Source organism: Muntiacus reevesi, chromosome 3 (assembly GCF_963930625.1).
Source record: "Muntiacus reevesi chromosome 3, mMunRee1.1, whole genome shotgun sequence".
Lineage (NCBI taxonomy): Eukaryota > Metazoa > Chordata > Mammalia > Artiodactyla > Cervidae > Muntiacus > Muntiacus reevesi.
In genome coordinates, this window is record NC_089251.1 from 195004916 (window position 1) to 195019411 (window position 14496).

The window sequence follows — 14496 nt, forward strand, 5'->3', positions numbered from 1 at the left end:
CTGCTCTCACCTTTTGAGATGGACAATATTCTGTCTACAGGCTATGTATTTCTCTAAATAATTCCACTTCTTGCCTATCACTTTGTCTCTCACTGAATTCTTTCTGTGATGAGTCATTAAGAACCTCAGCTTCATTAAGTTCTGAGGACAGGTGTGATCTCAGTTAAACCACTGTCTAGTGGTTCTAATCCCCATCTGGGTTGTGTGGCTTCATCATTGCTTCTGATTCTGGCTGGACCTGGGGCCCATTGGGCTGGGGAGCAATATGTGCTTCCATAAAGTTTTCCAAGATGCTAGGTAGGCCAGGAGGCTGAGGCTGAGGGGAGGGGATTAAGGAAGTAAGGGGCCAGGAACCCAGGTCCGATGGGCCAGCTCACGAAGTTGCGTTCAGTAAAGGCTTCCTGGGGCTGTGGAATGAGGGCTAATGGGCATTCCCCTTCCTCACAGGCACCAGCCCTCATGGAGACTCAAGGGCTGATTGTCTCCCTGGAGCCTTTCTAACGGAAGGCACTTCTCAGACCGAGCAGGACTCCGTGGGGCTCCTGAGCACAGATGCCTTTCTGCGTCTCCCATTTCCTGTTTGTAGGGAACACACTCCAGGCTCCATGACCTTCCCTGAGTTCCAAAAAGCAGGTTCAAATGGTTACTGATCATGGGAGGGAAGGGATGTGGAGACAAAGAAAGAGCAGCCAAGAGACAGCTGTGCAGCCTTGGGGCAGGGTCCTGTGCCACCTCAAGGGATACACATAACAATATTTTTGAGCTCTGTGTAGAACTAAGACCCTCAACAAATGGAAGGTGAACTACTTGATGAAGCTTCTTCATTCTAGAGTGTAGGTTAGAGTGTGATAACCGAGAGAACCATAGAAGCTCATCAAGACATCACCTGAGGCCAGATTAAGGAGTGCAGGCCTTGCACACACTCTGACCTTTACCAGCAAGTACTGTCTTGAGTCATTTCTATAAAACTCCTCACTAAATCCCTCTGGATTGGGACACACAGTTTTCAAGGGCACAAGCCTGCTGTGTCCCCCTTTGCCTGGCAAAACAATAAAACTATTCTTTTCTACTTCACCCAAATTTTGTCTCTGAGATTCAATTTGGCACTGGTGCACAGAGACCAGGTCTTTGGCGTCACTTGGATGTGTGGGCTCTGGGCGCTTTTTCTGTGCCCACTGGATGGTGATCTGTGTTCACATTCCTTAAAGATGAGGCCATGTGCCCACATATTCTCAAAATCCTAAAGTGATGACACAACAGGAAGGGATATAAGAAGTCACTTAGCATTTCCTAGAAGTGTTCTAAGGAATTCTTGGTCCACAGTTTGCAAGAGGTATTCTGGGAGGAAATGGTGTTTCTGGCCAAATACATTTGGGCAGTGCTGCCTGACTGTCCCCGCCTGTCATGCATAGGCTGGAATACTGGAGATGACAAGAGGGCTTGCACTAGCTTAGCTTTCTTAAAGTAGACCATTTTCCAAACCTATCTGCACAGAACAGTTTTTCGGTTTGGGCTGTTTATAGCCACTTTGCCAAGGTGGTGTTTGGGACATGGATACAAACCCTTTATTCTACAGAAGAGAATGTGGAGGGCCAGTGAGCTTGGGTCACCCAGGGAAAAGCCTCAGTTTCGGATCAAGTCTCTCCCATCTCTGCTTCTTTCTGTTGTGACTCCAGCTTCCTTAGATGGTAGCCATTCCTGCCTGAGCTTGTATCCCATAATTCCCCTAGGGAGAATCCTGCAAGATCTTTTTGCTGACTCCCCGTGCAGACGACTCAGCCTTAAGAAACTTGAGCCCTGGTGAGTTCCTGGTTGCCTGGGCTGCAATCTTTTATCTTAGAGCTTCTAGTCTCTAAATGAGTGATTGCTGAGTTGCTGGGACTCTTAGAAAGACCCTCATGCAAGAGGATGGTTAGTAAGTTCACTTTAACTCATGGTTACTCCTGAGGAGTCACATCTACTTCTGCTTCATTGACTACCGTAAAGCCTTTGACTGTGTGGATCACAAAAAACTATGGAAAATTCTTAAAGAGATGGGAATATCAGACCACCTTTACCTGTCTCCTGAGAAATCTGTATGCAGGTCAAGAAGCAATAATTAGAACCAGACATGGGACAACTGACTGATTCAAAATTGGGAAAGGAGTACGTCAAGGCCATATATTGTCACCCTACTTATTTAACTTATATGCAGAATACATCATGCTAAATGCCAGGCTGGATGAAGCACAAGCTGGAATCAGATCTCCAGGAGAAATATCAATGACCTCAGACATGCAGATGACATCACCCTTATGGCAGGAAGTGAAGAGGAACTAAACAGCCTCTTGATGAAGGTGAAAGGGGCGAGTAAAAAAGCTGGCTTAAAACTCAACATTCAAAAAACTAAGATCATGGCATCCGGTCTCATCACTTCATGGCAAATAGATGGGGAAACAGTGTAAACAGTGACAGACTTTACTTTCTTGGACTCCAAAATCACTGCAGATGGAGACTGCAGCCATGAAATTAAAAGATGCTTGCTCTTTGGAAGAAAAGTTATGAGCCTAGACAGCATATTAAAAAGCAGAGCATTACTTAGCAAACAAATGTCCATCTAGTCAAAGTTACGGTTTTTCCCGTAGTCATGTATGGATGTGAGAGTTGGACCATAAAGAAAGCTGAGTACCAAAGAATTGATGCTTTTGAAGTGTGGTGTTGGAGAAGACTCTTGAGTCCCTTGGACTGCAAGGAGAACCAACCAGTCAATCCTAAAGGAAATCAATCATGAATATTCATTGGAAGGACTGATGCTGAAGCTGAAGCCCCATTACTTTGGTCACCAGATGTGAAGAGACTACTCAGTAGAAAAGTCCCTGATGCTAGAAAGATTAAGGGCCTGAGAAGGGGACCACAGGGGACGAGATGGCTGGATGGCATCACTGACTCGATGGACATGAGTTTGAGCAAGCTCCAGGAGATGGTGAAAGACAGGGAAGCCTGGTGTGCTGTAGTCTGTGGGGTCGCTAAGAGTCAGAAACGATTGAGCAACTGAATAACAATGCTCCTGAGGAACCATTGAGAAGTGATGTACTGAGGAACTTTCATTGACTGATACATACCCATTATATAAAACTAGTTCTGAGCACCCAACACAGTTGTTCCTGCCACTGACCCCAAGAGTCCACCAGGGAGGTCAAGTGAGCTGCTCGAGACCCAGGAAGAGAGGGGCCAGGTCCCAGACCCAGGGACGGGGCTTGGCCATCTGCACCTCAGCCACTGGGAGCCATCATCAGCAATTGTGATCATGGGAAGGATGATGTGATACTCTGACTCATCATAAATATATATTTGGCCATCCAAATAACCAAGATGTATTGCTCCTATATTTTGATCTTTGTCCACTGTTCCTGGCTTAGAGCTCCCCAAACCCTCAGAATTTCTTAAGTGTTGAGAATGATAAAGGTATCTTTTCTTATTTGAATAAGGTGACTTTTGGAAGCCCCTAAGGTTGTGGGCTGGTTACCAGGGGAACCAACTATTCAATTAGAGGTTTGTAACTTTTAGTATCACCCCGTTGATTTCTGGAATGCAAATGGGTCTCGAGGTTGACGGTCAGTCATCATTGATGGATTTTTTAAAATCCGTGGTTGATGGATGTTTTAAAATGGAAGTTTAGTTGATTCACAATGTTTTGTCAATTTCTGCTGTACAGCAAAATGATTCAGTTTTACATATATATATATGTACATGCACACATTCTTTTTCATATTCTTTTCCATTATGGTTTATCATAGGATATTGAATATAGCTCTCTGTGCTATAATGAGGATATTGTTACTTATCCACCCTATATAATAGTTTGCAGTGTGTGTTCAATCACCTTTTACAATAAATCAGCAGTCTGAGTAAATCATGGGTAAACTGATTTTCCCAAGTTCTGTGAGCCCTTCTATCACATTAATCGAACCCAGAGAGGGAGGAGCTGGCACCTCCAGTCTTAGCCGGTTGGTGGGAAGCACAGGCGACATCTGAGACGAGGGTGATCCTGTGGGACTGAGTACTTTACCTCTGGAGTCTGCTTCCGTCTCTGGGTAGACAGTGTCAGAATTGAGCTGAGTTGCCTGTTGCTGTGGGGAAGCCTTCCCACACATGCTGGAACTGGGCTTGGGAACGCTTTTCTGATGAGGGTCACTCATATTTTCAGTAGGTCCATTCCTTCTAATACCAGGCATTTGGGAACCAGCGCTTCAGCCAGGGCCATCGGAGCTGGGACAATCTGTTTCTAGAGGGACACTGCACCCCTACATGTGTTTCCTGAAGCTGCGCTCATGTGGGGAAGAGGCCTGCTGGTCACTGGTCCCTCCCTCCCGCATGGGGCCCAGAAGCCTCCCCTATAGACCGTGTTCTCATAACCGCCCGGCGGAGCCCGGAGCTGTGCCCAGCGTCAGCTCACAGAGTTCATCAGAGAACGCAACAATCCCGGTCATGTCATTGACTGAATGCTCCGCTACATTTCAAATTTATTTCCAATCATCCAGAGCTGCATCTATGGGAGACAAAGGTGCCTAGGAGCGCTGGCACCTGCTGCTCCCCCAGATGTCAAGGGCTGACGTTTGATGCCACTGTCCCCGGTCAGCATGATGACAACTCACTCCTCGCTCCCCCAGGCCACGACCCCACTCACACGCAGCGAGGACTTCCACCCCCACGAGGTGGTAACGTGTACAGCCCAGGAGGGCTCGGGCCTCCTCCCTCCGGCTGAGCGTCCTGGGTCCTGGGAGAAGCCTCTCCAGCTGGCCTCCTCCTCCGATGCCCACCCCCGCCCCGGGTGGCACCGAGTCCCAGGTGAGGTGCGTGTCTTGGGCTGCGGGGGGCGCTGGAGGGCTGCGCGGCGCTGCAGGTGATGGGGCGGGTGGAGGGGCTCTTTCCTGACCGGGCGGCGTGGGGGCGCCGAGTCCTGCTAACGTCCTTCAGATGAAGTACTCCTTTCTGCTGCCGCCGCCGTTGTCCCGCAGGGCCGGGTCGTCCTGCAGCGCCACGTCCGCGCTCTCGGCGAACTCCGTGCCCTTGGCCTCGTTGGTGTGGTAGGTGCCCTTGTGCCGGTACAGGTAATGCAGCATGAGCAACAGCAAGCAGACCAGCACGAAGGCCACGGCCGCGACCACGCCTGCGGGACGGAAGCACAGGCTCAGCGCGGGCGGGGCGGGAGGGGCAGGCGCGGCCACGGGCGTGCCGGGACAGGCTCTGGGGGACGCCCAGCCTAGACAGGCTGCCTCCCCTCTGCCCGGCCACGTGACCCTGACCTCCCCCGCCCTCCACGCAGCGCCCTCGGACAGGCTGGAATCATCTCAGAACGGACCCTGTTCTGAGGCCCTCCTGCTCCACCAAGGGAGGCAGACCTCCAAGCATCATCCGCAGAATTCAACTCACGTTTTTGCCTAAAACTTAGAAGTTCATGGGACTTGAAACTTTTATTTTTTTAAAGAGATAAATAAGTTTAACTCCAAAGAATTAGGTGTTTTACATATAGATATTAAAAGAGTGAAAAATTTATTTTATAAAGTCATGCTCATTTTGTAAGACCTGGCAAATATAGAGAAATGAAAATGGAGATGAAAATGTCCTTAATCCTTCTACTCAGAAATCACCAGCTAACAACCTGATGTCTTTCCCTTCCAAGAAGCATTCTTGTTTAATCAAAGTTCTCCTTCAGTCTTCAGATGAATGCATGCGTGCTGTCACTTCAGCCTGTCTGATTCTATGTAACTCAATGGACCATAGCTTGCCAGGCTCCTCTGTCCGTGGGATTCTCCAGGCAATAATACTGGAGTGGGTTGCCATGCCCTTCTCTAGAGGATCTTCCCGACTCAGGGATTGAACTTGCGTCTCTTACATCTCCTGCATTGGCAGGCGGGTTCTTTATCGTTAGTACCTCAGATGAATGGCCCCCTCTAAAACTTTGTTACGCCTCAGTATTAAGAATTTGCAATCATTTTCAAACTCTTCTTACCAGAGTCCATCTGGCTGATCTGTAATTCTCCAAACACTTTTTATTTGACCATTTTCCCATGTCTTTGCAAATGTGCTGTCTGCTGAAAATATTTTCCCCTCTTATATTCCTGGTAAACTTGGATGCTGCCTTCTGAATCATAAGCCTCTACCACTTCTTCTAAGAAGATTAGCCTTCCCCTGCAGAGGGCATCACTGCATCCCTCAGTATTTCTCTTATACTTTACGAATCTGAGAGTTCTCGGTTTTAAAAGCTGGACCATCCCAACTGGGCATGGGACTCGAAGTGCATGGCGTTGGGAAGACCAGTTGAGCTGGCTGTCATCTGGGCAGGAGGACGGTGAGGAGGTGAGGGCTGTCCACGGTGTCGGGGGCAGGTTGGGTGAAATGTGGTTTGAGCTCCTCACCCCAATCCAGTTCCCTGTGCTTCTGCGGGAGGGGTCTGGTGGTGCAGTGCCAGGCCTAGTCAGAAGGACCAGGTCACTCAGGGTCTTGGAGAGATAGGATGAGTGGGGAGGATGGAAGAGTTAGGGTAGGACTAACGGGTGGCACTCTCACAGCTTGGGAAGGGGTTCAAGCTAAGGTGTTTGCTTTAAAGTGCAGAAGAAACCCTCTGCCTTGACTTAGAAGGTGGGTTTACTGAGGGAGGTGCTGTTGGGAAATATGTGGAGGCTTTAGCTGAACCCAATCTCTGCTTTGTGGCACAATTTCCTCAACTTCCCACTGCTTTTAGGCACTTCCGTCTGCAGGATGTGAATGATATTATCTAAGAAAAAGAAGGTGCAGCGCCCAGTGAGAAGGAGAACACCAGTGTGATCACCTGCTTTTATCTATTTATATTTAATCATGAAGTTCCCTGAGCTATGAATGCACTAGGGGAGACGTGTGAATCTCAGGACACCAAAAGCTATATCTCACAGACCTAGTGGGTCCTGAAACAGTTTGGGGTCACAGCCGTGACCAGCAAGGGCCAGTGTGGGGTTCACAGCAAGGCTGGAGCAGGGTTAGAATAGGGAGACAGGAGTGTAAGATGTGGCAAGGAAGAGTGTGGCTGGAGGGAGCTGGGGAAGGAGGCAGGGCGCCGTGGCCAGCCCCTCAAGCCCACCCAGCCCTGCACAGTCCTCACTGGAGGCCCCCCCTCCAGACTCCAACCCTGTGGATCCAGGGCCTGACAGGCCTGATTTGGCTGTCCGGGCCCCTCATCCACCAGGATGCGTGTTGGACGCTTTCTTACAGAGACCGAGTCCCCGGCCCACCTCCTAACCTCCTTTGCGGGAAGGGAGGTGAGGCCACGGCAGGCCCCCCCGTGAGTCTCTCTGACCCTCCTGCCTGCTCGCAGGTCCCCAAGACCGCATACCTGCAATGACAGCGATGTCCATCTCACTCGAGGCCATCCCGGGGCCGGGCTCTGCAGATAGAACAGAAGAGCCCTAGGTGAGAAGGGATGGCTCCCCACTCGCTGCAGTGTCTCCACTGAGCTCGCGCCCTCTGCTCGCGGGTGCGCTGGCCCAGGGTGCCCGGGGAACCGCGCGGCACGTGGGCAGGCCTCGGGCCGGGAGTGCAGGGCAGGGCCCGGGCTCTGCCTGGCTGCTGCCCGCTGCTGGAGAGCACTGTGCGAGCCCTGGGGCCGTCAGGCACCATGTGGCATCTCCAGGGCATGAGGGCCCCTGCTGCATCCCTACTGCGCCTCTGACCCAGAGCCCTGCCTGGACCTGCTCGGCAGACACCTGGGCAGGGCGTGATGACAGGCCCAACTGGGTTTAGTGCAGCACCACCTGGCCCTGCAGGCCTTAGCTTTTCCCGTGATGGTAAAAGCAGACCACCTGTGGGGCGTCTGCATATGTCAGCTGTTGGTTTAGCTGCTGTCCATCTAGTATACCAGGTGCGGGGTATATTGGGGGCTTCCCGAGAGGTGCAGTGGGAGAGTCTGCCTGCTAATGCAGGAGATGAACAGGAGATGAGGATTTGATCCCTGGGTCGGGAAGATCCCCTGCAGGAGGAAATGGCAACCCAGTCCCGTATTCTTGCCGGGAGAATGTCATGGATAGTGGAGCCTGGCGGGCTACAGTCCATGGGGTTGCAAAGAGTAGGACATGACTGAGCGACATAACCACCACTTTTATTAGCCCATTTCACAGGTGGGCCACTGAGGCTCAGAGTGATGTGCCCACCATCACATAGCTGGTCGGTGGTCAGGCTGGAGGCCAGGACTTAGTCTGCCTTCTCTGAGGGGCCCTGTGTCTCATCTCTCTTGAAGATGCCCCTCCCAGAGATCCGTCTCTGAGACCCTGCACAGGCCTCTGCATTCTTCTTCTGTGGGAGAGGCACTCTGTGGGACTATCCAAGCTACTGAGTGTGTTTTCCCAAAGCTGAGTGATCTGGACGGAAGGCTAGGATGTGCAAGAGAGCAGGAACCTCCCCTCTGGAAGATGCGTGAGAGGAAGGCTTTATTACAGCATGGAAACTTCAGTGTTCACATGGAAATCCCATGTTCCCATTACAAGGGCGCCTCCTATTAAAACAGAGAAGGCTGCTTCATAATAGTCATTTCCGCTCAGAGAGTTGTTTTAATTATAGTGTGATGAGGTCATTCTCCCCAGTGAAGCTGCCAGATGCCTCTTTCTGATAAGAAGCTAGCTGGTGGTGGGAGGAAGCAGGGATTCCAGGTCTGAGGCCCCAGGAGGAGGGAGGGCCAGGCTGAGGGCCCCAGGGCCAGCGCAGAGCCTGGAGGTGGGGAGAGGAGAAAACGAAGCCTCAAGTCAGCAGAGACAGAGCAGGCGCCAGGCGGGGCAGGGAGGCACAGACAGGGAAGGTCAAGTGGATGCTGGGCTCCTCGATTCAGGGTGATCAAATGCAGCTCGGGACTTAGTCTAGCACAGAGTAGGCACTTAATAAAATTTACTGAATGCGTGATTCCTAGGATAAAGGCATGCATACAAATAAATGCATTCAGAGGCCAGCATTCTGGAATTTACTAGATTACCAAGCCCCTCAGAGTAAGTAAGGAAGGCCAGCACCTTCCTTAAGTCGGCGTGGATGGGTATAGAAGCTCAAATACCCAAGATTGCTGTGAGGAATTTTCCAGGTGAAGGCAAGCCTTTCTTAAGTCAAGTTTGACCAATGCAGCCAGGATTAGAAAGGACTGTTATTTCTCTTTTAAAAACAATTGGCAATTGTTTGCCATTTGCCAGGTACTGTTCTTAACACTTGAGGTTTTTTATTCAAATAGTCCCTGAGACAATCCCATTCAGTACTAGTCACTGTTATTCCCTTTTTACAGATGTGGAAGCTAAGCTCCAGAAAACTAACTGATTTCCCTGGGTTGGAGTCTCTCCTGTGTGAGCCTTCGCAGCCTCGGGTTGGCACGCTTAACTCTGCAGGTCCTGCCCAGTGGTGAGCCTAGGTGAGCTGGGTGGGGACCAGAGGTAGGGGCTTGGATCACTGGGGGTGAATTTCTCGGCCTACGTGCAGAGACCAGAGATTAACTTGTTCAAGTCACACCATGTGCTGACTCAATGGTAGTGACACTTCAGCCTGGCCAGACTTGCCACATAGGTCAGAACAGGCATAGAGGAGGGTGCTTGGGCATGTCTAGGAGGGTGGAGATGGTGTAAGATGGTGGTTCTCAGACCGTGGTCCCTAAAACAGCAGGGTTTCCTGGGAGCCTGTCAGAAATGCACATTCCTGGGCTCTACATTTTTGTACCAGAAATGCTGGGGTTGGGGCCCAGGTGATTCTGATGCACATTCAGGGGTGAGAACTGCTGGTGTAAGAGAAGACTTTCCAGAGAGGGTTTATCAAGATGGGTTCATGAAGGATGAATAGGGGTTTGCTGCACAGACAAGAGTATACGCATTCCAGGCAGAGAGCTTAGCCCCTATAAGACTGCTCACTTCTCTCTAGTTCTGTTTTCTCCCCAAATAACTGCTTGCCATCCATAGCACCAAAGGTCCTAAAACCTGGGGTTTGATCTCTTGCCTCTGGAGATGCGCAGTGAGAGTCCTCAAGGGCTACACCACCCTGTACTGTTTCAGCTAGCAGCAAGGACAGGGATATCTGCAGAAGGCTAGCGGGACTAAGACAGACCCTGTGCATGGAGTTGACGGGGTAGTATGCAACTGGATGAGGAGCCTGGAATGAAAGGTCGTCACTGCTGAGGGTACATATGAGCTTGAGATTAGGATCACTGTGAGCTCAGGATCTGGGCTGGGGGTTGATGGGTAGCTGAAGGTAGCGGGGTGGGGGGTGTTTATGGCAAAACAAAGTGTTATTTATGGTCCCTTGTGGGTCTGGGATCAGAAGCAGACGTCTAGTCCTGAGACTGGACAAGTATGAGTGGCCGCCCCACCTTCTGTAGAGACCCAAAGTACCCTGTGTTTTTCCTTCCTAGCTCTCCTTGAGACTCCAATGCCCTGACCAGAGATGAGGGGCTTCCTTGGTAGCTAAGCAGTAAAAGAATACTCCTGGCAGTGCAGGAGGTGTGGATTCAGTCTCTAGGTTGGGAAGATCCCCTGGAGAAGGAAATGGCAACCCACTCCAGTGTTCCTGCCTGGGAAATCCCAAAAACAGAGGAGCCTGGTGGGCTCCAGTCCATGGGGTCGTAAAGAGTCAGACGACTGACCAACCAACACACACACGTGATGCCTAGTTCAGAATAGGTATTTATCAGTTGCAGCCACTGGCTTGATTCTGAGTCTTATTATGGATATTACTCTGGGTCCCTCACCTGCAGCTGGGATACTGTTTAAGGAGCTCTGACTTCCTGTGCACACATACCACGAGCCTATCGATCTGAGTCACAGTGTAAAGTGGGTTTCTTACCGAGGGTATCATTCACCATGATGTTTACAGGCTGTGATTTAGACAACTAAAGAGTCTCTTGATGAGGGTGAAAGAGGAGAGTGAAAAAGCTGGCTTAAAATTCAACATTTAATAAACTAAGATCATTGCATCTGGTCCTATCACTTCATGGAAAATAGATGGGGAAAAAGTGGAAAGAGTGACAGATTTTATTTTCTTGGACTCGAAAATCACTGCAGATGGTGACTACAGCCATGGAATTAAAAGATGTTTGCTCCTTGGAATGAAAGCTATGACAAACCTAGACAATGTATTAAAAATCAGAGATATCACTTTGCCAACAAAAGGTGTGAATAGTCAAAGCCATGGTTTTTCCAGTAGTCACGTATGGATGTGAGAGCTGGACCATGAAGAAAGCCAAGTGCCAAAGAACTGATGCTTTTGAATTGTGGTACTGGAGAAGATTCTTTTTTTTTTCCTTCATTTATTTTTATTAGTTGGAGGCTAATTACTTTAAAATATTGTAGTGGTTTTTGCCATACATTGACATGAATCAGCCATGAATTTACATGTGTTCCCCATCTCGATCCCCCCTCCCGCCTCCCTCTCCATCCCATCCCTCTGGGTCTTCCCAGTGCACCAGCCCTGAGCACCTGTCTCACGCAGCCAACCTGGGCTGGTGATCTGTTTCACCCTTGATAGTATACTTGTTTCAATGCTATTCTCTCAGAACATCCCACCTGGAGAAGATTCTTGAGAGTCCCTTGAAGTGCAAGGAGATCAAGTCAATCAATCCTAAAGGAGATCAAATCAATCAGTTCTAAAGGAGATCAACCCTGAATGTGCATTGGATGGACTGATGCTGAAGCTGAAGCTCCAATACTTTGGCCACCTAATACAAAGAGCTGACTCACTGGAAAAGACCCAGATGTTGGGAACGACTGAGGAGAGGAGAAGGGGGTGACAGAGGATGAGATGGTTGGATGGCATTACTGACCCAATGAACATGAATTTGAGCAAACTTCAAGAGATAGTGAAGGGCAGGAAGCCTGGAGTGCTGCAGTACATGGGGTCACAAAGAGCTAGACACGACCTAGTGACTAAACAACAACAAGAAGAATAAATTAAACCCTTTGTCCTAGGGCAGCCTGATCAAGAGATCAAGCAAGAAGCCGACAGAAGGAGAACAAATCACAGCTGATTTCTACTTCACTTGCATCATACCCGTGAAAGCTCTTGTGGTGATGGCAGTGGAATGGCCAAGCATTCTGATACCTCTGGGCTTCTGAATCCCCTGCAGAACTCGCCAGAGGGGGCCGGGTCAAGGGTGGGGACATCAGGTGTTTCCTGTAGCTGTGGATCCAGAGAGGAAGGGAAGGGCTGTTCCTGCCCCAGCTCTCACGTGGGGATGTCACCACCTCCCATGGAGGTGGGGCATGGGGGTAGGGGTCAGGGGAGGGTGATATTCTAGTGAATCTCGGGGATTTTCAGGGGTGGGCACGATGTTCCAGGACTGGGGAAGTGCTGACACGGGTGCTGGGGGCTCAGCCTTGGGGTGGGGGTGGTGAGCAGGAGGAGGTCTCACCAGGCAGAAGGCACCGGGTGAAGTTGCCTCATAGCTCTGAACAGCAAGTCAGCAAAAGGGAAGCCTTTGCGCCTTTTTGTGAATTGCAGACAATAAAATGCGTGCCCAGAGAGCTCAAGTAAGAGGTCAAAGTCTCACAGATGGAAGGGGCAGCGCCTGTGTTGTAACCTGGGATGCCACAGCACTAAAATGTGTTCTCTCCCCTCAGCGCCAGCTGCTGAGTTTGGAGATGGCCTTGCTCCTGCGCCATATGTAATTTGGCTGCAGCCAACCCCTGCTGATTTTCCAGGTCTGCAGGGTAGCCAGTCGCCTGTCCCCTGGTCCAAGGCAGCAGCCCTGGGGGCAGCAGGGTGCAGAGGTGCTGCTCCCCCACGCAGGCGACATTCTCCGTTCCGCCGGGCAGCTTGGACACAGCTCACAAGGCACAGCCTTAAGCAGCAGCTGGACTCTCAGGGGTCGCAGTGCGTAGGCACTGGCCCCAGGGACATACGGCGACCCTCCTGTCACCACCAGGGGCCTCACTTCTCTTGTATTTTCCGATAAAGCTGTGCTGGGGCGTTCTTTTTCCTGCAAGGCTTTGTCTTCATACCTTCCCACCCACTTCTGATGATTTTTCCTCCTGCTTCGGAGGTCCTGGAAGAAGCACCCCATTCCTGTTTCACCCGGTCCAGCCAAGAAAAGAACTCACACACAGGGCAGAAGACTCTGGGAAGAGGAAGATTATTTCAGTCTTCGAATCCTGAAGGGAAACTCGGGCGTGTCACGAAGTCTTGGGTGAATTCAAGCCATGACAGCGGTGGATGTCCGCAGTGCAGCGGCAGCCACGTCTGTTGCTTGATGGTATTGGGTCAGAAAAGTCACCTTACCCAGCGAGCTCGGGGGGAGGGGGCGATGGCCCTGCGTGCGTCCGACTTGGGTCCAGGGGAAGGACAGGAACCTCTGTGGCTGCAGATAACTCTCCTTTGCTTGCACTAGACTTTCTCCTTCCTTTTCTACATTCTGGCCTCAAAGGCCTGATGCAAGTGAAGTCGAAATCAGCTGACAACTGATGTCTACTAACTGACTTTCCTTTGAGGTAAGAAAAAGGTCAAAGACATTTACTTTTCTTTGGTCTGTTGTTAATCTTGCCCTGAAAGGGTGTAGCACTCAAGCTAAAGCACTCCACGGAAAGAAACGGATAGCTTGTTATCCACTTTCCGTTTTTTGCAAACCAGCATTTGCCCAGCCCCAGGCTTCATGGTATGTGGAGAGGATGAGGTCTGTCCCCAAGACACTTATGACATGGTTGAGACCGACACATTTATGTGACAAGTTAGACTCTGTGTCTTCGAGTGTCACTATAAGCAATAAGACGTGCCTGGGAAACTGTCACAGATGCAGAAAAAGCATGGCTGCCGAGGGGGAAGGCGGGGGAGGGGAAATGGGGAGAAGGAAACATGGGCCGGTTAGGATTGACACACACATTATTATATAACACTGATCACTAACAAGAATACACTGCATAACACAGGGAACTTGGCTCAGTATTCTGCAAGGACTGTAAGGGAAAGATTCTGAACAGGAGTGAATATTCGTACACGCGTAACTGGTTCACTCTGCTGTGTGCCTGAAACCAGCGCCGCGCTGTAAGCCAGCTGCGCTCCGACAAAAGCTAATAACAAACAGAAGACGCGCCTGGGGCTGCTCTAGCGGGAACTCAGCCATCAGACTCGGCCCCAGGGTGCCCCGGTTCCAGGGCAGCGCGGAAACCCAGGCCTTTGTTCACTCGTCCTTTCCTTGGCAAACTCTCTTTAGCACCTACTGCACCCCACGGCAGACAGTTACGGCAAGGGCCCTGCCTTCAAGGAGCAGATAGTACTTGACAAGTAGCAGAGACAAGGATGCCTATGGGAAACTCCAGAAAGGGTAATTCTTTGGCTTCTCACAAAGGTTTCCTAGAGGAGATGGTCCCCAAGACTGACCTTCTGAGATGCTGAGTGGGCAATGCCAGCAGAGGTGGTACGAGAAGGGTGTGAATGGAAAGGTGATGGGAGGTGACAGGAGGCCCTCCAGGTGGGTCTGCCTGTTGGGATACCTGGTCATCATGGGTCAGGGTCTGGGCTCCTGGGAGCTGCTAGTTG

At 50.6% G+C, this 14496-nt stretch overlaps 1 protein-coding gene across 1 annotated transcript in view; it reads right to left on the reverse strand.

Moving 5' to 3' along the window:
• Nucleotides 1-4490: 4490 nt before the first annotated feature.
• Nucleotides 4491-14496, reverse strand: part of GYPC (glycophorin C (Gerbich blood group)) — a 45064-nt gene continuing 35058 nt past the window's right edge. The window contains exons 2-3 of the mRNA XM_065931357.1: nucleotides 7349-7399; nucleotides 4491-5149 (exon numbers count right to left, since the gene is read on the reverse strand). Of these exons, the coding sequence (XP_065787429.1) occupies nucleotides 4953-5149; nucleotides 7349-7399 (248 nt within the window). The 3' untranslated portion in view covers nucleotides 4491-4952. The remainder of the gene's footprint in view (nucleotides 5150-7348; nucleotides 7400-14496) is intronic.